Consider the following 25,038-nt stretch of genomic DNA (forward strand, 5'->3'; position numbering starts at 1 on the left):
TAAACTAAACATATCTCATGTCTCACCTTTACTAACCTGCACTGACCAGCATGGTGAAGTATGGTTCAACAACATCCCCTCCCTGACTCACACGGCATAGGGAGCCATTCAACACTCAGTTAATTAATAAAGGAGTGTCATTACAATTTTTTTAAGACAAGCATGAGTAACAATTGCTGCTTTAAGAAATATAGTATTGCGATATGCTATTTTTTGGGCTTTTTACGCTTGTGAACCTTCGAAGTTAATGCGAACCGTGAGGATTTGTAGTCCTCACTGAATGATCGGTGTGTTGGGTATGGTGAGGGAAAGTGTGCGCACTCACACCTCTACAGGTCGTCCGGCCAGTGTGGAAGGGGAGACCAGAGGTCGCAACCGGGTACCCGATACCCATACCCTACCCGATACCCGGCTACCCGTACCCGGCCGGGTACGGGTACCCGTTTGCGACCCTGGTGCGGCCGGGTACGGGTAAGGAATCAAAACCCGTTTGCGACCTCTGGGGGAGACTAAAATACCTGACAGAAGAGCTCCTGAAGTGGAGGTCTCTATAGGGTGCCACGGTGGCTAGGAGATGTTAACTACCTCACCTAGCATACAGGAGGTCGTGGTCTTTGTTTTTTTCGGTAAAGTCACGTAGGTAAAAAATTAAGAGGTTGTGCTTTCGCTAAGTTGTCCCCACCTGAAGAAGGACGCTTGTGTTGCGCCCGAAACGTCGTGATTTAATTTATTTAAATTTTTTACCTACGTGACTTTACCGAAAAAAACAAAGAGTATGAATCCTTGTAGTCACAAAAACTTCAAATCTAGAAGGAGGTCGTGGGTTCGATCCCGATCCTGACGCCTGTATATTTGGGGTTGGCTTGATCTCCCTATTGTCGCGTGGATTTTTCTCCGGGTCCTCTGTTTTTTCCCTCCACATTTAGAGACACGCGTTTATATAGTATTTGGCTGCAATAAATGTCCACGTGATAAGCCACTTTGTTCAGCTCATTTGTGGCTAGGTCGCTTCTGAAAAAGAGCTATATAGCACGGTGGGCCTTACCTGGTAAAATAGAAATAGTTTAGTTTCAGTTAATAGTTTATGCCAGCAGTGGTGTGAGCAAAGCAATTACAGAGCTGCACCCTTACCTTTTTCAATTGTCCGTGTGGTTCCTGCACACTTAGCTACCTTGGCACGCATTTTTTGTGATGTTCTATGAGCAAACCGAGTGCTCCTGTGCTCAGAGTGTGAGTTGAAATCCAAGTGTGGAGTCAACTCTGCTCTTCATGATACATTTGAGGAGGCCTTACCGACAGCAGTCGCATGAGCGGCAATTGCACGGTTGCGCCTTTACCCCGTACCACCATTTTGCTAAATGATTCCAATGGAAAGACCAAATGAAGAAGTGCAACGTAGTGCAAATTAGGTTAGTGGAACACACGTGCTATTTTCCATATGGGCCACAAGAACGCGTTGGCCCAAGTAAAAACTAATTTCACCAAAATCTTTTCATACACCAATCCTAATCAGCTTTTTCAAATTTCTTTTTTTTTAGTTGTTTGAATTGGTAGTTGAGCATAGGTTTGTTAAATTAAGATTAAATTTGGGTAAATATGCCAGAAAATAAGTCGCTTCCAAGGGAGGCATAGTCATTCTGATTCCTGTAGTAAAATATGCGTAGATTAAATCTGCACCTTCCATAATTGCAATGTTTTACAATAAATATTGCTCACGTGAAATATTAGCTGAAGTTCAAAGCGCGACCCTGCAATTACGTTCTCATGCCACTGCTGGCAGAAGGGCCTCCTACAAGTAGGAGCCATGTTGAGCCCCTCTCGACGACATTTGGCCTACTCTTCCACGCAGGCTAGACGTCTTTGGAAGAGGTGGGAGTTACCCACACTTTACCCCACCACCTCACGAGCTGTGTTGCACTCCATTCATTGTAAGAAATGCGCACCGTTGTTTCAGCTGCCGCACCGGGAGATCGAATAGAACCGGCGGCCTCTAGATTGCAACACTGCCACTGCGCTAAATGTTGCACCGGGGCAGCATCGCGTAAAATATTAATGCAATCGAGATTCTATTTTAGGTCAAATTGGTAAATGTGGAAACACTTGTAAAAATATATATACGCAATTATTTTTAGCGGAAAGAAACCACGATGTTAATAACATTTCCGATAAGGAACGCAGTTTTCATGAATACACGTTTATTACACTTCACTATTGAAGGAGACGCAACACAATAGCATGCCTTTCTTTCATGGGCACATAGAGAACTGCACTCTTGAACAGGAAGCATCTGTGCCTGACGTTAGGTCATTGCTGCCGAGATATAAATGTCACAAGTGCCGCTTGCTGCCACAGCGCTGGCTGCTTTATTGTGTGTCTGGCTATCGAGCACATTTAGCTGACATCAGCCCGACAGTTTTCCTTTTTAAATCCTTTATATTAAGTTCACTTGCTTGCTTGCTTGCGCGCTTACGACCGTGCAAATCTTTAAGTCGTTTTATAACCCACTTCCCGTGATCCAATCGAGCTGACATTTTGCACACAGACTCGTTGTGCGTGACAATTTATTTTCGTGAAATTTTTTTTCCCAAATTTTCCACTTTTTAGGAAAAATTTTTTAATATTTAATTACCATTTGCTTAATGGTGGCAGGCAATCATCTGACCCATAGGTGACAGCCATCTCAAGCCAGAGGACGAGAGGACTCTAGCCGCCACGCATATAAAGGATTTATAGTGAAAAACTTTGTTTTTACGGGTAATTTTTTTTAGCAAATCAGCCCACACACGCACACAGGGCACGCTCATAACTGTTCGTAGTGGTGATGCAAGCTTCTTGCTTTTGAGGAATCCATACAATTCAGCAAGCATGACGGAGCTGAGCACAGGTAAGCTCGATGATGGCGATGGTGACGACAGCAGCTTGTTATCCCGCTGGGCATGCAGGCATGTTTGTGGGTTAAATGTCCAATATGCAGTTTTATTGGGTTGGATCGCCTAAATATATAAATGTGTCGTTAAACCTGCCACCACCCGACAAGGCCAACTAGTAAGGTTTGTCACGTAAACGGAACGTGCCAATTCGTCACTAGTACAGCACACTGGTGTGTTGTAATGTTTTGTTGAAGTGACAAATCTTACTAATTGGCTGTGTCGGGTGGTGGCGGGTTTAATGACACATTAATATTTACGCGATCTAACCCAAAAAACCTGTATTATGGATGATATTGGTCGCGAAAGCCGACGTGTTTAACTGGGTTAAATGTCTTTAAACCAAGACCATTATTAGTACTTATTGGCGAAGTGGTGTCACTCTAAGCTGTGTTAAATTGTGTTGTCTGCGAGTTGGTGAATTGCTGGTACACCGCCTTCATATGTACATATCAAATACATTGCGAAGTTATATGGTCAATAGTTTGGTTATTCCGCGCCAAAAAAAAAATTATTACTGTGCTGGTGACACTCCGGCCTGTAAAATGTACAGCTTGATGAATAGACGTGGTTCTTTAACGTGTGGACCTCTTTTGTGGCAATTCCTGCGCATGGCACTATGTTCAAGTGCTAAATGTCAATTTCGAGGTCTGCTGGCCACGACATGGCTTCAGGAGAGTGTTCGTGTAGTTTTGCTATTCCTCCTTTGAGGGAGTGCAGACTACAGTGGTTTACTATATTGTGTACCGTTTGGATTGTATGACCACACATGCACCACTGTGGCATCTCTTTAATTTCCCATTCATGGAGGAGATGTGCGCAGCGGCCTCTGGATGGTCTGAAGCGGTTGACGGTTAGACCACCGGTGGTGTCTTTGAGGAGGAATATCAAAGCCAGGAGGTGTGATGTTTGAATCTCGAATTAGGTGTTCATTCTGGACGTCCGCATTGTTCCACTCGGTATCGCCAGCGTTCTGTGGGTGAGATTGTAAGCACCTACACTGAATGTGTGTGTGTGTTGCAGGCGTCGCACCTCAAAGTTTGGGGAATGACCTGCAGAAGCCCATCGTCTTCCCACTCTCTGTACAGGTAGAGAACAAGCAACCCAGGTCACCAAAGTGACGAAAGCAAAACTACCAAATCGAGTTACAGCAATGAAGCAAATAGAATTTGGAGAATTCCTTGGCTTCTGTCATGCTGCATGAGGTCGAGCGGTGGGTGGCACAGCGGTTTGTGCGCACACTGTGCAATAGGAAGCTGACGACCTGAGTTTGATTCCCAACTACGTCTGACAATTGGTTGCGATTGTCAGCTGAAGCGGTCCTGGTCCACACCCTTCTCCGACCCCCCCCCCCACCCAACTGACCAGCGTGGTGAATTACGTTTGTGCAAAAAAAAAAAACATGACCTGCAAAGGGGTAGGGATACTTTCATTCAGCAGTGGATTGCCGAACAGGCTCCACATGTAAAAAATACTGCTGCATATGAGGGGTGATCGGAAAGTCTGTGGCCTGACACGGGAAGTAATGAATGACCTCGGTTGAGCTGTACATTTTTCTTATTCGGCCCCATTAAATCCAATGCATGCGGTTCCTTGAAAATCCAAAGCGTTCATTCTTACCCAGAAGGACTCTCTGTCTAGCTCCTCAAACTACCCGTACAACACACTGAAAGGCAGCCAATCTCATCGGACATTGGGAAGCCAAGCCGGTTTAAGCCTGGTTCTTACTTAGATAAGTTGACACCGGGGTTTGTCCAGCATCATAGGCTTGTGAATGCGAGGTGTGGCCAGGGGCTGGCAATGCTGAATGTCACCCCCGAGTGTAGTGTATAGTGTAGTGTATGGTATAGTGTATAGTAGTGTATGCGAAAGGGGCCGCTTTTGCCGATAAGACATCTGTGTGCGAGGGCCGCCACACATTTGAAACCTTTGGGTTTGACAGCACGATGGGGTGTGTCAGGGGCTGCACTAAAGGGCACCAGGGGTTGCCAGTGGCCTGTGGGCCTTGCAATGAAGAACACTGTCCTAGTCTGTGTGGGTTTTTGTCCGGGTTCTCTGGTTTCCTCCCAACAAGGCGAAACCTCATTAAATGTATTGGTCAAACATTCCGAGACTGAACCCTCATTAAAATACCCTTGAGACCCGGTGAGACTCTCTTCTTTGTAAACGATTGACATTGGCATGCTTGACACTAGAAATGTGCTCTCCCCCACGTGATTTTGTAACTGTGACAGCGTGTGGAAGGAACTGGGAGACGAGGTGTGTTTAGAGCTAGTCTCCTCCAGCTTTCTGTGAATGTCTCTTTCATTTTTTCAATTCTCGGTTATGACACGCAAAAAAATAGACATCTGAAATACATTTGTCAAGGCTGTCTTTTGCTATCAGATTTGGTATTTCTTATTTTGTTAGACTTTACTTTTTAAGTGAACAGTCGTCGCTTCTTGAATCATCACTCTTTCTATGTTGGCCCAGAGTCTTCAGTCATCCTGCACATGTACAGTATGTGAGGTGATACAAAGTATTCATATTTATTCCACTAATGCATTCATGATCACTGGACTCGCAATCCAGAGGTCGTCGGTTCGGTTTGGTTCGATCTCCCGGCACGGCAGTCTAAACAATGGGAGCAAGTTTCTTAAAACCCCAACCTTAGACCACCCAAGAATATAAAGGGGTACGGCATAGTTACTCGATTTGAAGGTCACATGTGGTAAGGTAAAGTGTGGGTGGATACTCCCAAATCTTTCAAGATGTCTGACCAGCATAGATCTGCTAATGGTCTGCCTATCTACGAACCTGTTATGCAGACGGGAAACTAAAATTAACATTAACGCTCATATCAGTACTTGTCAATAACACGATTTTGGAGGTAAACAAATTCCCTTAAAACGATCCTTTGGAACTATTTTTTTAAAATCAAACATTTAAAAGCGTTAATGCATTAGATACGTCTGTGTGTGTTGGTTCCTCTGTCCGTCTGCCTGTACCACGGGATCACGATAACTCTCGTGAATTTGATCCAGTGCAAATGTAACGTTTGTGTAAAGTTGTGATACTGTCCGAGGAAACCGGGCAAATTCATCAGAGGGTTAACGAAAGCTTGCCGATAAATTCCGGGCGACATCTGGCTCGCTCTTAATTCCGACCAACGCGATGGACGTTACGCGCCATTCGCGCGCCCGTGATGATGTCGCTTGAAGCGTGCCGCCACTTTCGTGCCTGTGATTTTTCTTCTTTCTCTCTGTTTCGTTTGGTGACGTGTAAGCCGATAGCCCTGCACGAGCAAGCGCGCACGCTCTGCCTCTCGGATGACGTGCTTTGGAGACAGTCGTCAAAGGATGTACAAAAGGTGAGGACAGGAAATTAAATGACAATCACATTGACATGAAAGCATCCACTTTCCGTAAATATTTTTTGTAGCTTGAAAATATCACGTGTTTTTGGAGGTCGTGTGAAAATGTCAGTCGTCACGGAGTTGGGTTTAAAATTGAAGATAATTATCAATGCCATTTCGCGGATTGACGAGCGGCAGAATGTAGCATATGACTTCAAACTACAGGTAGTCCTCTACTTACGATGGAGATGCGTTACGACGACCCCATTGTAAGTCAAAAATATCGTAAGTCGAAGATGGCCTAGGGTGTCTACCCAGGAGTCTTAAAGAATGGTGATAATTTAGAAAAACAGAGCAATTTACAGTACCGTACTGTATCAACTATATACTGTATGTATTTATTAATTACAATACTGTATTGTACAGTAAAATGTAAAGTAAAAAAACAAGGTAAATTCTTAGCCTACCTATATGAACTGCAATTTAATAGAAAGTTTTTTCAAGAAACAATCCTATCTGCTATGAAAACTTTTAACATGCATTGAACGTATCGTGCCTCGTACGCTGCTGCATTTGACTGCCGCGCTAATTTTTTATTTTATTTTTTATTTTGCCATCGTAAGATTGAAATATCGTAAGTCGGACCGTCGTAACTCGGGGACTATCTATAAGGTTTCACTGTGTGCCATGACGTCAATGACATGCATGCATACATACACACATCAAATGGCTCTTATTGCCCCACTTACCTACACCATCTAATATCCAAAGCCCCAATAAATCTGCAAAAAATCGCATCGTCTGTTTTTTTCATGGATGTGATCCACAAGTGGCAGGAAATGTATCAATTTAATCACGTGTATCTGTCAATAATGGCTCCAACAACAACAGCTATTTATTGTGTGGAAATGCACTGATAATATAATAAGATCGGCAAATAGCAGCGCTCATATCAACATTTGCAATTTGAGTTCGACGACATTCCACTGTTGATTGAAAGCAGCTTCATCAGGCGATTGCCAGGATTGTGTGGAGTGGTCTTCCTGTATTGGGCCTTGTCAAGGCTTGCAACGACTGCGGATCCGTGAAAGAGTGACGATGCCGTTTGCAGGTGCGTCTGTTCGTCTACAACGACCTGCTGCTGCTGGCTCAGAGAAACGATCGAGATGAGTTCCTGGTTTTGAGAAACCCCGTGTACCTGTGCTCCGCTTGGCTGCCCGAGCCCGAACATGGTGAGTGCCCGCACAATGTCTTATCTGGAATAAGGCGCTTTGCAAAAGTTATCAAATCTGCACGTAAGATGATAGTGGTTGAAATAAAGAGTTTGGTGATTAAACGTGGTGGTGGTAGTGGTGTAGTTATGGTGACATTTCAGAGAATAGGCGGGAGAGGTTAAGGAGGGGTAGTGATAGGGGTTGGGGTAGTTATAGGGGTAGTGATAGGGGTTGGGGTAGTGATAGGGTTTGGGGTAGTTATAGGGGTTTGAGGAAGTGATAGGGGTTGGGGTAGTTATAGGGTTTGGGGTAGTTATAGGGGTTTGAGGAAGTGATAGGGGTTGGTGTAGTTATAGGGGTAGTGATAGGGGTTGGGGTAGTGATGGGGGTTGGGGTAGTGATAGGGGTTAGAGTAGAGATAAGAGTTTGGGTAGTGATAGGGTTTGGGGGAGTGATAGGGGTTGTGGTAGTGACAGGGGTAGTGATAGGGGGTTGGGGTAGTGATAGGAGTTTTGGTAGTGATAGGGTTTGGGGGAGTGATAGGGGTAGTGATAGGGGTTGTTGTAGTGATAGGGTTTGGGGGAGTGATAGGGCTTGGGGTAGTGATAATAGTTTGGGTAGTGATAGGAGTTTTGGTAGTGATAGGGTTTGGGGGAGTGATAAGGTTTGGGGTAGTGATAGAGGTTGGGGTAGTGATTTGATTTTGGGGAGTGATAGGGGTTGTGGTAGTGATAATAGTTTGGGTAGTGATAGGGGTAGTGATAGGGGTTGGGGGAGTGATAGGAGTGTTGGTAGTGATCGGGGTTGGGGTAGTGATAGGAGTGTTGGTAGTGATAGGGTTTGGGGGAGTGATATTGGTGGTATACCTGCTCATAGCTGGAGGCCAGAGAGTAGCAATAGGATAGGCCAGGGAGAAGTGATGGGTTTTAAATGCTGGACTCCGCAAACAGCGCTTGTCGTCTGGTGGCAGCACTCGTAAACATTTGTCCACACTGCCGGATGCACGGTGAGGTAAGGTCCCACTTTTAGTGGAGTCCCATAATTGACATGATGAGACAATGGCCAAACCAGCTGTTATATTGGTTGTGATCTTACTTTTATATTTTATAACAAAAATCACGAAGACTCCCTTTCAGGTGGGTTCTATATACGGTGAGCAATCACTAAGTTGGAAGTCCCACCACATCCAAGAGGTCTGGTCAACATGGTGCACGAGGCCCAATTTACTTTTTAGAAGGTGCGCTCTAGAACTCCCGCTAGTAGAAGCCCTTTCTGCCAGCAGTGACGTGAGTAAGCAATTGCTGGGCTGCACCTTGCCTTAGCTAAACTATATGCTTCGCTAATGAATGAATGTTTGGCTTTGTGTGCTTTTGGCCTAAACACTGCCCTGCTATGCAGGCAAAGTGCTCCGAGGAATGATGTTTGTCAGCCCAACAGTTTTTGTTTGACAATCTTCACTCTACTAATGAGACCCAAAAGGTCAAAGCCGGTCCAGAGTTTGCTTGCTGCCGAGTAACTTTGTTTTAGAGAAGCAGAAGGTCAATGGACTCACGCACTAAAAATGTTTTCTTTTTTTTACGTGAAAAGATAAACAGAAGTACGCTTATTTATTTATTTGGTATTGTAGGCTAAGCAACGTGGAAGTTTGGCAGAGAATGCATTAGGAGAGCAATTTAGACATAATCAGGAAGAGGATTTGTAGTAGGTCAGACGTTTGACTGGGTCAACCACACATTACGTGCACGCCTCTAGTCCAGCACTGTGGAAGCAGCGAGGGTTGGTTGATCGCACAGCCGTCCTGAAACTCTCTTTCCCGTGGGCGTCAAGGTGCCATTCTCCTGGCTTGCCAGGCGAATCTGGTCCAGCAAATATGTGAACTCCACCTGTTTCATTTGTATGGGATAGAGTGTTGCTCCCTCACTTGCATAGGATTTGTCCGGGCATTCCGGTTTCCTCCCAGGTGTATACACTCATCAATTGGCTGATAGCACCTTCATACAGAGAGGACCCCAGAGTTCAGGAAATTGTTGCTGCTGGCTCACCCACATGTCTGTGGTTCCTCCTAGCACTGCCAAAGTTGTCATCTCCCTTCTAGAGTGAATAAAGCACGTTACAAAAATTCAATTCTAAGTGTTTACTTGATGGAGGGGGAGGCAAGTTACTGAGACGGGGTTTGGCATGACACTCAGAGGTCAGAGACCGATGTAAAAAAAAATAAGCCAGATGGTGAGATTTTGCAAGAAGAGACCTTAGGGGCCGGGTGTCGACTACAAAAGCCATCTCAATGGCAATGGCATTCTAATTACATTGTCTTTTGTACTATGTACGTGTGTATGTTGAAGTTATTTTGCACCGTGCGTAACCAACCGTGCTATTTGGAGGTGTGGCGGGGAGGACAGCAAACTAAACACAAAAAGCAGTTCGAAAGAAACTAGTTTTCAATCTGGATTAATAGGTGTGTAGCTCCAGCGGGCTTCCTAATATCGGAAGGAAGAGCATTCCAGACGGCCGCAGAAGCGCATTTGCAAGCGCGCGATGCAATGAACGTAATGGTTAAGGAGACATCTGTGGATGCTAGTAACGATTCCCAAACCACTGTTTTGCCGAGGTACAAAACCTCCTTGTTTTACTTTGCTTACAATTTTGGTACACTGCCAATTGCAACGCATGTTAGTTCATCATCATTATCACCATCATCATTTATTACTTGAGTTATAAACGAGTCCCAAAGCGCTCATGGAATGAGGCCTAATTTTGAAGAGAGCCACTGCACGTGGTCGCATCCTCAGCTTCCATATTTCATTGTTAGTTAGCCCACCCACCCTGGTCATCCCGTGTATTTTTACACGCGTCTTTTTTCCTGCGTGACCAACAGGATACTCTAATGCTCTTGCAGCGGTTGCAGGAAGTGTGCTGAAATTAACTGATAAACATTTCGCCCTCTTTTTATTAAGTTAAAAGCGGAAGCCCACCGATGTAGGAAGTGGGGATTGTGGGATTTTTTTCCTGATCTATTTAAATTTGTGATCGTCGGTTCTTCCTGAGCTCTGGAACATCAAATACAATAAATGTCATTCCCTCGGTTATTCCCCTCCCCCCTGCTCTATTATCTACATCTAATATGATCTTCCTTCTCTATGCCGCATTGTACGCGTGCCAACTCATTGAAGTCGGGAACACCAAAACAAATCAACTTGACGTCTCGAACACGCGCGCGCGGTGACATCGACGAGAGGACTGGGACGGAAGTATTGATGCGGAAGATTTGCATCAACGTGCGACAAATGTGATGGCTTCGTTACATTCGCTTTGACGTCTGAGTGCTTTTGCCAACGGAGATGTCCCGGCAATGGTACTCACCCTGCCTGCCACAATACCAGGGGGGGGGGAGGGAATGTTTTTCATTCTGAAATTAGACTGTACACAAGCTTTGTGTGCATATTAATAGAGCTTTCCTGTATGGAGACCTTGACATCAAAAAAATAAGGCTCAATGGCACTATGTATTAACAGTTTAATACCCATTCTAATTTGGGCAGGCATGTTTCGATAAAGCTCCTACGCTAATTAATTGTTGTAATCAGTCAACAGCACCTGGCCAGGTGGCACTGTGGCAGTGCAGGTCACTCTCAACCAGAAGGTTCATATTCTGATCATCTGTCTGGTCAGTTAAATGAGCACCACTTTGGTGCTTTTTCTCATCCATAGGAATATGGAATTTCCAACACGCGCTCAGAATTTCGGGGCAAATGAACACTGGAGTGCTCATATGACCATGGGGATATGCTTTGACTTTAAGTGAAGAACAGGGCACTCATGAGACACGGGATGCTGTCATGGTATAATGGTTAGCTTCACTGGCCTTGCAACCTAGAGGTCGTCGGGGTTCAATATCCCATCATGGGAGTTGAATAATTGCAAGAATACTTAAATGGGTGCACCGCACTTAGTCGATCGGCAAGTCGTGTGTGGTGGGGTGAAGTGTGCATACTCCGACAACTTTAAATATGTCAGACCAGCATGAAGGGTCGGACAGAATTCCCTAAAAAGGTTTTTTTTGTGCAGTTCCTCCTTTAGTGGAGGCCCTTTTCCCCAGCAGTGGCATGAGCAAGCAAGTGCAGGGTTAAACACAAGACAGTAACAGTAACTAAGACCCTAACACGTTCTGACGAATGGGTGAGCATTCATTCTCCCCTGCAGCATCTATGATCTTGAGATGTAGTTACTTTGAGGTGCCTTATGAATCCGAAAGTTATTATTAATCGAAATGGTATCATCAATTTTTGCTTGCAATTGAAAATAACCACTTACAGCCCTTTGTCAATCTGATGATAAGGTGGAGGCGTTCCCATGCCGTGTAAATCATGGGGTTGTATGTTTGACCATACTTCACCATTCTGCTCAGTTTGGGTTGGTTAAGGTGGGGTACGAGACCTGTTCGGATATTGCTTGTTGCTGACGTTAGCCACGGCCGTAAATCAAACTCAGGCCGTGAGTTTCGTATCGCAATGCGCTCACCACTGCGGCATCGGTTCTTCCCTATTTTAGTACGATTAGCGATCCGCACCGATGAGCACGGTTGGCTTTGTGTGGTGCGAAAGAAGTTCAACATACATACACAGAGCCTACAATGCAATATGAATGCAATCCCATAATACAATGGTGACAGGCACTGGGAGTGGACACACATTTCAGTGACCAAGGGAGTGACCTAAAGCCAGATAGCGGGATAGCGTAAGAGCACTCTCTGAAAGTTGGATGCCGACTTTGCAACAACTATAGGATCTAGCGAGCGGAAGGAAGGAGGTGATGGTGAGGTACAGTGGCATCAACGGCATTGGCCGTGGTGACCTCTTGACCTTGATTGTAGCTCAGTTCCTTTGTATTGTCTTCCTGTCCCAGCCCCTCTATGGAGGGTGCTGGGTCCATGAACTTCTCTGACAGCAGCAGCAGCAGCAGTCCTCCACTGTTGACGATCATCGTCTTATCCCCACCTGCTGCTTTATGTTGCCGGTCGCCCTCTGCCTCTGTTACCTTCCACTAACATTGCCATTGCTTTTGCAGAATTCCTGTTTGATCCGTTATAATGAATCTGTCCGAGCCGACTTTCAATCGAGGAATTGTTTATTTTTTTTTATTCATGTTTGTGCGTTGTCTTTAAACCCTTCCGTAACACGGTTGCTTTTGCTCTGATTTCTATTTGTGTCAATTGTCATTTTGGTGAGCCATGTCACGCTGGCATATTATACTATCCTGGTCTCTTGAGGTCTCACTACCTGGTTAAACAAAATAAACTTAGACCGTACCATAGCAGCGTGCATTCCTTGATTCTGTCAACTATCGTTCATTCCATTTTCAAGTTTATTATGATGTCTAAATGTATTATTCTATTTAACCTTCCTACTCCCAAGTGTTTGAAATAGTTCCATTGGAATTGGGATGAGTAATTATTTCGAATTTTGTAAAAGACATATTTTAAGTTCACTCTTGAATAGAGAGAGAGAGCAAATTAATCAGAGGCGTGGGAAACCTGAGCCAAGTGGGATGTCAGCCAGAACCGGCTCCAACAATTGCACGAATTCTGTGGCCCTATATTGGGTTGTTTGGCCAACTAATAGGACAAAGGCATCGTGCCATATTAGCCCCTCCCACCATCAGCTCCATCGGTGGTGAGATGTTAACTGCCTTGTGCAGTAAACAGGAGGTCGTGGGCTCGATCCTGACCCTGACTCCTGTATATTTAGAGTAGCATGTCTCTCTCTCTCTCTCCGGGTCCTCTGGTTTTTTACTGCACATTTTGAATCAACATGCGACTCGAGTATTTGCTGCTATCAATTTCGACGCGATAAGCCACTTCATTGAGCTATCATTTGTGGCCAGGTCGCTTCCGAAAAAGACCGATATAGCTCAGTGGGCTTACCTGGTCAAATACATTTTTAAAACATACAGTTGCACTGTGTTCATATTCTTAAGTTTTTTCGGTAAAGTCACGTAGGTAAAAAATTAAAATGAATAAAAGTAAAAAAAAATCACGACGTTTCGGAGGCAACACAAGCTTCCGTCTTCAGGTGGAACTGTCACAGCACGATAGCTGTATCAAGTGAGAGAAATTCCAAGAAAACAGTATATGTATACAGTATATATACTGGTTAAGGGGGGCACCGTGAGCCCACAGCGACTGACCAAACGAGTAATGAGATCATAGACCCTTGAACTCAGAGCAGATGCGGAATCACTTAGTGCATCTCCACAGAAGGAGACATCGGGCATGAGAATGTGGTGCATACGAAACGTTGATTCACTCTGCACACTTCCACACATCGTGCCGACTGATCATGATCGGTGGTTGCTAAGAGCACAGTTTGTAAATGTGTTTTATTCTCTTGTTTTGCAGAAACATTGGATGACTGCACTATTCCCATCAGTTACAAATCTGAGGTAAAACACGGTTTGTTATTGTTATATTTGCTTTACGATCGTCTAGTTGTTGCGATTCACACTAATTATGTTGTTAACATTTATGGGCAATAGTTCATATTTAATCACCTCCAAAACAACACTGCAAATACGACAGATGCATTACTTCCGAATGAAAAATAGAATTGCCAACGCACAACAAATACATGTAATAATGTGCTCACAATTTGCTCACAGCTGTGTTGTGACTGTTGCTGCATTTAATCGGACTCAAGAAAAAAATGCCTATATGGCAGTGCTAATGGTGCATCACCATTTGGGTATTTTTAAAACCGTAATGGCTTTACAAGTGAACAATACCACATGGCAACATCTTCCAAGCTATTTCTACCGATATTGTTTGCACGTTGCGCACAATTAGCATTCATGAGCATTTCAAAACACACATTTCTACGTTCCGCGTGTTGGCAAGCTTTAATATTTCATTCGGATCATGGGATTGTCATTAAAGCAATGCTTTAATTGTTAATGCGCGTGAATTTCGAGGGGCATTGTTGTGACCTTGTGTAGCCAGATTAGAATTCCAACACCAAATTAAGTCTCTCGCAGATGCCTGGCTACGATGGCTCCGACAGACAGCAGGGATGGTGTGCTACACATGTAGTAAAGTGGGTAACCGGTGGTTACACCATTGGAACCTCATTTGCCAGTAAAAAATATAATAGTTTTTTTACCCTTCTATCTGGCAACAAAACTGACACCTTTTTTACAAGGAGTCATGTTTGCATAGACCACAATACCTGCAGCCATAATGCAAACAAAAAACATAACTCTGATAATGTATGCACTGTCCTTGAAGTTGATTGGTCCACACCCGAGACAGCTTTCCTTATAGCCTAGTCTCACATGGGTTGGACCAGATGACGCCAAAAGGCGTGCACCGGGTGTAGACCAATCAACTTCAAGGACAGTGCATATATTATCAGAGTTATGTTTTTTGTTTGCATTATGGCTGCAGGTATTGTGGTCTATGCAAACATGACTCCTTGTAAAAAAAAGTGTCAGTTTTGTTGCCAGATAGAAGGGTAAAAAAACAATTATCAACCGGTGGTTAGTTTAAGCCGGGAACACTCCGGAACACTAACCCCGGTAATTATTTTGGACGCGCCACATTCATCTCACCTTTTTTTGGTCCTAAACGTTTCCATAGGATTTTAAACATATACGGAGTAAAATTATATGGGGTTACTCGCCCGGGACTTGGATTCTTGTCTCGGATTAATACACGGCCTACGCGGAGGGTGGGGGGGGGGGGTATGCATGACGTCAGCAGGCACACTGCGTGACGTCAGCAGGCACACTGCGTGACACTGCCGCATGCGGGTGACATCACAGATGTGACGTCAACGCTCACTTGCTGTGCAAAATATATCCATTATTGCGCCCCCCCCCCCCCCCCCCAAAAAAAATACAAAAGTATTTTTTTATACTTTTTGCATTGTGTACAGTCTGGAAGCTACCCACATGCCAAATTTCAAGTTTGTAGCAAGTTGGGAAGTATGCTAAACATTTCTAACAGACACGCATATTCACAAATTTCCCTTTTATATATAGATATATAAGATAAGATATATAATGGATTCCAGCATTGCAGAGTAGGCCAAATACGCCCTTGATGAGGGTCACCCTGAAGCTTCGTCTAGTGGAGGTTCTTCTGCCAGCAGTGGTGTGAGCAACACATTTCAGGGCTGAACCTTTACAAAATTAAGTGCAAATAACACATGCATGGATGAAAGTACGCAGGCTAATGACGTCATTCAAACTGTTCAAAAAAGTAAATGGGCTTGGGCAGGAGATGCCTCTAGAAGGGATGATAGCCCATTATTGAGACTAATGACAGAGTAGATTAAGTGATGAGATTAGATCGTGTGCCTTAGCGAAATTGCTTGTGGCATCACAGAACTGTGAGAGATGGCAAAAGCTTGGGGAAACCTTTATCGAGCATTGGCTGATGCATGTGTGCGGAGTGGTTGTCGTGTAGTGGTTAGTGCGCTGCGCTACGAACCCGGCGACCCGGGTTCGATTCACGTTCACGGCCAACACCAGTGACGATTATCTGAACCGGTCCTAGGCCTCCTCTAGGTCGACTCAGCTTCAAATGAGTACATGGTGCGGTGTGTAAACATCGCCACTGGGAAGACAAAGGCGGCCGGGCGTAGTACTGGCCACCCTCCCCCTCGTGTGCCATGACGGCCTTTATAGGTGCTCGCTAACAGCACTTGCCCCTACGGTCTGTTAAGGCTACACGGGGGGGGGGTCTTTGTTTTCATCTTTGCTGTGTGTCACAACCTGGCTGGGTAGCAACGCGGTCGCAAAGTACCCTTTAATACATCAAAACTATTTGTCAGTTTGGCCTTGCTAAGCATCGTGCCGTGGAAGCTGCAGCCTCTTTACCCTTCATCGAGCACTGTCCCATGCAGCCATCGGCCGCCCTCTCTGGGCACGGGGCTGAGTCTGGCGGGGCTCCGTGTAAACACCGCCGAGAGGTCGTGGGGCCAGAACAAGCTGATGGTGATCGATGTCTACGTAGAACAAGCGGCACGGCTAAAACACGAAAAGAGGATTTAAAAAACAAAATCAGAGAGAGAGAGGCTATTTTTAGCAGTGTCTTGGTCTTAAAATAGAAATAAATAAATCGAAATTCTTGCCATCTGTCTCGTGTTCAGTGAAATTGAGCTCGCTTGATGAAGGGCTGGCATTGGTGAGGCTTGTACCGAAGCCAGCAGGGGTAATCATTCTGCGGTTTGTGTAGCAAATATTGCATCTTTCCTCTTCATTAACGATTCGTAGTCAACGGCAAACTGAATTATTGCTCAAATGACATTGAGGTGGTGCTCATCTCCATTTGGTAGCCTTGAGCCAGCGGAGGAAATTCCACGTTCCAATGGCGGGGCGAGTCCATCCTAGGACAACCACCAGTGATTTTTTTTTATCTGACAAACGTGATGCGTGACATTCCAGGGTGTGATCATTTGCACCGCATCAATGTCCTAGAAGATTGTGCAAATGTTTCAAAAACGTCCATTGATCTTATCGCGAGAATATTTTGGGGGCGCTTGAGTATTGTTTTCATTGCTCTATTGAACATGACAAAAGTTAAGCCACGTTGGAAAACAAGAAAAAAATCAGCAAAGCATACAGACACAACAACAACTGGGCAGACATTTCTATGCTTGAGCATATGTTTGTTTTGATCTGTTATGATAAAGGTGTCTTCCTTGCCCAAACAAACATCATATAAGGTTTCAAAAAAGCACCCAATGGAATACAATTTGGATTTTTAAGCGTCTAAGTGTAGCCACATCTCAGACCTCTGTGTTAACTAGTAGGACGTTTATCACAACGAAAAGGGGGTTTCTATATAATATACAATGTTAATAAATTACGACCTTTTGTCACTCTACTTCAAGTATTGAAGTGTCAGTCATGGGGATTGTTTGGCAGTGCAGTGCTTGACAATCCTGATCGGTGCCGGTTGGGTGAGGGTCCTCCGGTTTGTCCATCCAAATTTAGCATCAACGCACGTTTAGAGTATTTGGCTGCTATACATTTCCACGTACTAAGCCTTTTTTTGTTGTGGCTTCTGAAGAAGAGCTAAACAGCTCAGTGGGCCTTACCTGGGAATCTTTTTTTTTATATTTAGTTTACTTTGGACACGAGCAAAAAGGATAACACTTTGAATCACGATTTAAAGCTTTCATGACTGCAGGGATTCATCTTCTTGGTTATTTCGGTAAAGTCACGTAGAATGGAAATAATAAAATAATATAAATAAAACATAATAAAATAATTCTCACGACGTTTCGGCCACAACGCAAGCAGAGGACAGCTGCTTGCGTTGTGGCCGAAACGTCGTGAGAATTGTATTTTATTATGTTTTATTTTTATTATTTTATTATTTCCATTCTACGTGACTTTACCGAAAGAACCAAGAAGACTTTGAATCACATTAAATGCTCAGAAACTAACCCCCCCCCCCCGCTTCGTGGGGTTTCAGTGGTTGTGCGGGACAGCCCTCCGATGTGATCTCGGGGTTGTTATCGCGTGTTGTTCGGCCGGGAGCTTCTTCAGGAAGCGAAGAAGAACCTTCAAAGGGAAACGTCGGACTTCATGCCGAAACGACACGCGGCACATCCCGAAATCACGTCGGAGAGCTTCTGCGAAACCGCTCTACTTTTTGTATTTGCAGGTTCTGGTGACTGTTGTTATTGAACACACAAAGATTGCCGTGGGCGATTGACTCGCGTATATTCCGATAATGGTCTAAGGCGAGCTACACGGCTGGAATGTGGCACGAATATAGTGAAGTCCTTATAATTCCAAAATTAAAATTTGGGTGGAAATGTTCCGTGCTTCTTAATTTATAAAAGTTTGCATATTGAGTTTGATGCTTAAGCTAATAGAAAGCAGGCAAAGCCCACCATTAATATGTATTCATATTCAACATATCCAGTCAGATAACACCACCAAGAGCATGTATAGCATTGTCTAAAGTCTATGCATCAAAATCCTGGCTTAGCGGTCGATGCAGCTCATCACCCCTGTTAGGTCTCCAAACAAAAATAATTTCGCACCACGCGAATCAGAGGTCGCAAACGGGTTTTGATTCCTTACCGGTACCCGTACCCGGCCGCACCAGGATCGCAAACGGGTACCCGTACCCATACCCGGCCGTACCGGTACCCTACCCGTACCCGGCCGGGTACGGGTAGGGTACGGGTATCGAGTACCTGATTGCGACCTCTGGGATGAAGCCATGTTGCAGGCGCGGGTGGGTTGATTCTAGGAACTTGAATTGTGAGAAGAGACAAGACGTTGGGAAATGAGTGACAAACAGTGACTCACCAGTGACTCACGGTCTACCCGTACCCGGCCGCACCAGGGTCGCAAACGGGTACCCGTACCCGGCCGGGTACGGGTAGCCGGGTATCGGGTAGGGTACGGGTATCGGGTACCCGGTTGCGACCTCTGACGCGAATGCAACAACGGTTGCACCTACAAGGAAGGCTTTAAATGCTGCCGTCGAAATGTGGAGCCTCCTCCGCTGGTGCAGAGGGGCCCATCCAATTCGGGACGGCTCGCCGTGCTCCACGTTCAGGGCATGTCGGGCCAACGTCGGGGCTTGGCACGTTCGTGGAGTGGGTTTCGCCAGGCGCGGGGCGGGCCAACGTGTTGGCCGTAACGCAGAGAGGGAGAGAGCTCACGGCTCGGAGCGCACATCTGAAGACTCGGAGGGCTCTGGGCAGAGGGCTGACTCGCTTTCATAATGTGCTCGCTTGGTGTTGCGTGTAATTAGATTAGCCAGCAAGGAGCTGGAGAGAGGTATGTGGGTTATTGCTGCTCGTGAACTATTATATTCCGCCGAGCGTTGTGGATCCGAGGTCATTAAAACGAACATTAAGTTATTTTTATCTTAATTATTCCAAAAGGAAACGATGCTTTAGGATAATTATACATTTTTTGATGATGCTTGCAATCACTTTGCAATATCCTTGGATTTAGTTTTTTTTTACATAACAATAAACGTCCCCTTTGTAAAAATGAATTAAAATATTCCACAACCCCCCCCCCATTCCCCCCACCCAATTTCCATATCTTTCTCTCCCCCCATATATATAAAGCCAACAGACACTGTACAGAAACAGAATCTATTGAATGATGTCTCAGTCGACGTGTGTATCGCAAAGAACTGAGATACGCACATTGCTGTGCCGTTTACAACGCTTTCGTATCTCCTTGTCATTTTAATATCGAAAGGAGGAAAAACGGACGGATTGAAACCCCCCCTCCCCCAAGAGTTTTGTGAACAGAGGGCATAACAGCGATGGACGCTTATTTGTGGGCGATGGTCTGTTGCCGTTTCAGGGAGAAGAATCTGAATTGGTCTTGGAGGCGATGAATGTGGAAAGCAAAGCGAAGCTGTGTCACCTCTTGCGTGGGATTTCCGAACGAACGCGGAAGCAGCAGCAGCATCAGCACATTCTCCACCTGCAGAGCAGTCCAGCGACTCCGCTGTCTTCACAGGTACCCTCACATTTTCCAAACGTGCAGGATCTCACGAACAACTGTCTGCCTGTGCTATGTTTCCGCCGAACTGTGTGTTATGGTGAGGACTCTTTCTTTAGACTGCAGGAGGAATCCGATGACCTATGAAGCTCTTTTTTAAAGATGTCCAGTATGAGCGGCTCGGCAAGTTCATTTGTTGAGACGCGCCTACGCCCCTCAAGTCAGCTGTTGCGTCACGTGATAATCGTCACAGATAAAAACTATTTTTTATTAAATCCAGAACTCCAAGGTGGAAGAGAAGGGCTTGAGAAATGTTTATATTTTGATTTAAAGATTTCGTGACTGCAGGGAACCAAGAATATAAATGTTTCTATATTTATTTGCTTTTACACGGGAAATGTATCGGTTGCGTTGCATCAGTAGCCGGGCGGTGGTGGTGCCGCACGGATGTTGGGAAACCTCCTCTCTCTCCTATGGATGGCGAGGTGCCATTCCCTGGTTTTTGCCAGGAGGATGCGGTGCTACAAACGTGGACGCCACCTGTTCCATCTGTATGGGGTATAGTGTTTTCTTGGGTGCTTTGGTTTCCAGCCGCATGTAAACACTCGTTAAGTGGTCGATAACGCCTTCATATGTAGAGGACCACAGAGCTTTGGGGGTAGTTTGGTGCCAGCTGATCACCTCGCTGCCTTTTTCCGCTGTCTGTGGTTCCCCCGCGTGCCTCTGAGGCATTCTCTGTCGTACATTTTGAGCGAATGCTGTGCTGTGTGTTATCAGTGGAAATTATAATTATTCTCATTACAGGCATAGTGTCCATAATCAACGTGGTTTTTTCTGTTCTACAAAAGCGGCAAGCTCGTTTTTATTTTCGCACCCCCCCTCCCCCTCGAGCCACATGTGGAAATCCTGCGTGTCCATGATGGGGGCTGGTTTCTCCATATGTGTCCGCTGTTGATTTCCCACGGAGTTGCATTATTTCATTAGCCCTGGAGATATGATGAGCTAAGGCAACCAAAGACCCGGATTTGAACTCGCAGGCCTCTAATTGCGAGCAGTATTTTTTACCAGCGCGTCCACCCAGGCACACATTGCACACGAGTACGTATGACAATTACCGAAGGCCATGTTTTACATGAGTGTTGTTGTTGTTTTACGTGGTCACCCCTCGGAGCTGAAATGGGAATGTGTTTGGGTACACAAACGGGACTTGGCAATGAAGAGTGTCCATGCAAACGTCCCCCTCCTCCGTTTGACCGGCAGAGATGACCTCAAGGCTTGCGCACGGATCTGTAACATCTGAATGAGCATATTGCTGGCACCTGTTTGGTCCGCACTTGCTGGGAGGAACATACAACCTGGACTGGGCAGTGTTATGTCGGTATCTGGAGGGGATGGAATGGATTCAAAGGTTGACGCAATGTTGACCGTTCACACAACTGTACATACACGAAGCTTGGGAAATAGCTTGGGGTGCGAAAGCTTCCGTCAAAACTGTAAACAATTATGCCTACATCTGACGTTTGTTTGCTGACAAAAAATAATTATAATAGGTATGTATATTTAGCTTCTTTCGCAAGTAGCCAACTGTGCTAGTCGGAGGTGCGGGCGATGGGCAACAAACGAAACACGAAAAGCCATTCTCAAGAACTTAAAATACAAAGTCCCATCTCAATCTCGCAGTGCTATAGGATTCATCTCTGTCGGCATCCCTGAGCCCGTAGTGGAAACTGCTTTTTCGCATGCTGAGGGCCTGTCTCGATCGGATGACCGCCGTTGAATTTCTGCAAGTTTTTTGTTATTGGAGTGCTTTGACGGCGGTCTATCTCCAGCTCGATCTCTCGTTGTGCACGCACGTATTTTGAACTTCTTTCGCACCGTACATCGCCAACAGTGCTAATCGGAGGTGTGGGAAACGTTACGTCTAAGTTACAAGCTCCATAAACAATCTGCCGGTCCAATCCTTCGGGTCAATAAATCCATTTGTTTTTCTCTCTTCCTCTCGTTGTTTTCCCCAACCTATTGTTCACGTGAAGATAAGAGCGCCTTTGCCTTCTGATATCACTGCGTGATTGAAGACACTTACTCTCAAATTTGTATCGGTCTCTGAAGCATCTGTCTTGGCCGCTCCGGGCCTTACTTGGCCACTTGGTACTTGTACCTTTTTGCCTCCTATTCCACTACGTAGAAGTCCTTTTATTGACTTCGTAGGGATGGAATATGGGTTTAATAAATTCCCTGAGTGGAATATGAACTCGAAACCTTGCAGTTGACCTCGAATTTGAACATTTTCGGTAACAACAGCGCCAATGGGTTGCAATGGATTAGCAATGCTAGGATCACATTGAGTTAGTGAAAAGTAAATACCGTTCATATTTCACCACTGTGTCACGTTTTAGCAGTACAGTTTACAGACGAGGTTACAAAAATAGCACGTGCACATCTGTCCCTTGCTGCGCATCAGTGTTGATAGTGCCCGGGGTTAGATTGGTAACATGATAATACATAATAACAAACAGCCAGATAGGCTTTTACATTCTACCGTATGGAAACAGCACCTAAATAAACACCGAGACAAACAAATATAATCTCACTATAAACATTTCCAAACATGGATATTTGACGTGGGTTTTTCCATCAAAGATGTAGAGGACTGCTTGTTCTTTTATTATTAAAATAAATATATATATTTTTTTACTTCTTGCCTGCCGCCAGAAATGGAACCACTGAGGTCGCTTGTGTTTGCAAGTGTGTGTGTGTTTGTGTGGTGAGGCGGTGGCACAGCAGTTAGCCGACTGCCCTACGAAACCGACGACCCGAGTTTGATTCCAGCCCATGGCCAACACCAGTGACAATTATCTGAACCAGTCCCGGTCCTCCCCTAGGTCGACCCAGCCTCAAATGAGTACTGTCCTTGATGTGGTGTGTAAACATCGCCACTGGGGAGACAAAGGTGGCCGGGTGCGGTGCTGGTCACCCACCCCCTCGTGAGCCCGTGCCTTCGTCCATATTTGCTTGCTAACAGCACTTGCCCCAAACGTCAGCTAAGGCTATACTGGGGATCTTTGTCTTTTGTTTATTTCTACACCCGTGTGGCAATAGTGGTTAGGGCATTGTGCTTTGAACCCAATGTCTTTCCGCGTTCAGTACACAATGCGAGCGCGAGTTCGCATTGAAATCTGGCCTCAAAAGCCACTGAGTCACCTCGGCACAAAATAACCAGTCTAATGTAGTGCATCTTTGGAATTAAAAGTTAGAGACAGGAAGAGAAACCCGTTCATTAGGGACATCATTCAAACTGTTAAAGTATGAAAGTGAGCTTGGGCAGGAACACGTCGCGAGGAGGGATGGTGTCACGTGGTGCAGATTAATAACGGTGGCAGCGAAGGAACGGAACACGCCCGACAGCACGGGCACCGGGATGGGCGGAGATTGAAGTGAATCGTGAGAGGTGGCAGATGGCTTGGGGAGGCTTTCATCGAGCAGTGGATTAACCGTGGTCGATGGTGATACACCGCACTAGCGTCAGCACTGGACAAAGTTAAAGCACGGAGGCGAGGCTGGACGATTGCGCGCCTTGCCAAGCTTAGCAGGCGCGTGCTAAAAAACACACAGCGTTACTTTTAGTGGCACCAAGTTTCTGGATGGAAGAGGGCGCAAGGCTGTTGAGCAAGAAATTGGAGTAGTGCACAAGGCCCAGAAACCAAACGGATGACTTCAAGCCTGTGTGGGATCGTGTTAAGGGTAGACCTTGAATGTGAGCTGCTACCTTTGCACCAGCAGTCAGATCAAGCGATAGTGAGGTGTGTGGAGGCATAAAGAAATAGCCATTACGACGACCCCTTGACTTTGTTTAACTACCTTTCCCAATGGTCATATCAAGCTGATGTTTGTCTTTCCTTATCTTTTTAAGAGTGCGTGAGAGCCGTTCTTAACTTTACCAACCCCTGTAATGTATTCCTCATTTCGCTACCCGTTGCCCGCTTTAAAGTGTAACTTTGAGACCTCCACATCAAAATATAGTGTTTTGTTTAAATGTTACGTATTGTTTCGGAGCATTATGGGAAATTAGATAAATATACAGACTTGCACTCATCTCCCCACATTAATATTCTACAGTCCATCAGCCCTCACACTTTTAAGATCAGGTGAACATGATTTATGAATTTCTTAAATTACTATTTACATATTCTCAGGTTTTTTCGGTAAAGTCACGTAGGTAAAACAAAAGCCTAACGACAAAAACCAACAGTATCATCATGAGTTCGACTTCCCTAATCGAACCAAGCAAACGTCCCTCTCTAAAACCATCGGCGGCAAGACCTCCCAGACTCTATGGTCTTCCTAAAATCCATAAAGAAGGCACCCCGCTACGACCCATCGTGTCGACGATAAACTCTCCGACGTACAAACTAGCCCGTTTTCTATCAGATACTCTGCTCCCCTTCACAGGCAAGACCTCTTCGGCAGTACTCAACTCAACCCAATTAGTCTCTATGGTTAAGGACATGGTACTATCTCCTGATGACATTCTCGTCAGCTTTGATGTAGTATCTTTGTTTACCAAAGTCCCAGTACCGGACACCCTAACAATAATTGAGGACTTAGTCCAACAGGGATTGAATTCTGATGTACCTGCGCTGGTTAGGCATTGCCTCACCAACACCTATTTTACCTGGAATGGCACCTTCTACAAACAGAATGAGGGTACCCCTATGGGCTCCCCCTTGTCACCAGTTATAGCCAACATTTTCATGGAAAAGTTTGAATCAGACGCCATCCAGACATCCACCCTGCGTCCTTCCCTGTGGAAGAGATATGTGGATGACACTTTCGTCATCTGGCCACATGGCCTCCCAGCATTGAACCACTTCTTGGACCACATCAATTCTAGACACCCATCTATCAGATTCACCATGGAAGTGGAGAAAGACGGTAAACTACCATTCTTGGATATTCTGTTTAAGAGGAGGCTTGACGGATCCTTGGGACATTCTGTCTACAGGAAAGCCACCCACACAGATTCCTACCTGAAACCGGATTCCCACCACCACCCATCTCAAAAGAATTCTCTCATCAAAACG

At 45.3% G+C, this 25,038-nt stretch overlaps 1 protein-coding gene across 5 annotated transcripts in view; it reads left to right on the forward strand.

The window, feature by feature from the left end:
- The window catches only part of LOC144948503 (regulator of G-protein signaling 8-like), a 164,958-nt gene that overhangs the window by 67,322 nt on the left and 72,598 nt on the right, over positions 1–25,038 (forward strand). For all 5 annotated transcript variants that reach the window (XM_078878035.1, XM_078878030.1, XM_078878029.1 and 2 more), the window contains 5 exons: positions 3,951–4,015; positions 6,193–6,276; positions 7,373–7,493; positions 13,869–13,912; positions 19,817–19,975. In XM_078878035.1, the coding sequence (XP_078734161.1) occupies positions 3,951–4,015; positions 6,193–6,276; positions 7,373–7,493; positions 13,869–13,912; positions 19,817–19,975 (473 nt within the window). The remainder of the gene's footprint in view (positions 1–3,950; positions 4,016–6,192; positions 6,277–7,372; positions 7,494–13,868; positions 13,913–19,816; positions 19,976–25,038) is intronic.

The sequence above is a fragment of the Lampetra fluviatilis genome, chromosome 49, assembly GCF_964198595.1.
Source record: "Lampetra fluviatilis chromosome 49, kcLamFluv1.1, whole genome shotgun sequence".
Lineage (NCBI taxonomy): Eukaryota > Metazoa > Chordata > Hyperoartia > Petromyzontiformes > Petromyzontidae > Lampetra > Lampetra fluviatilis.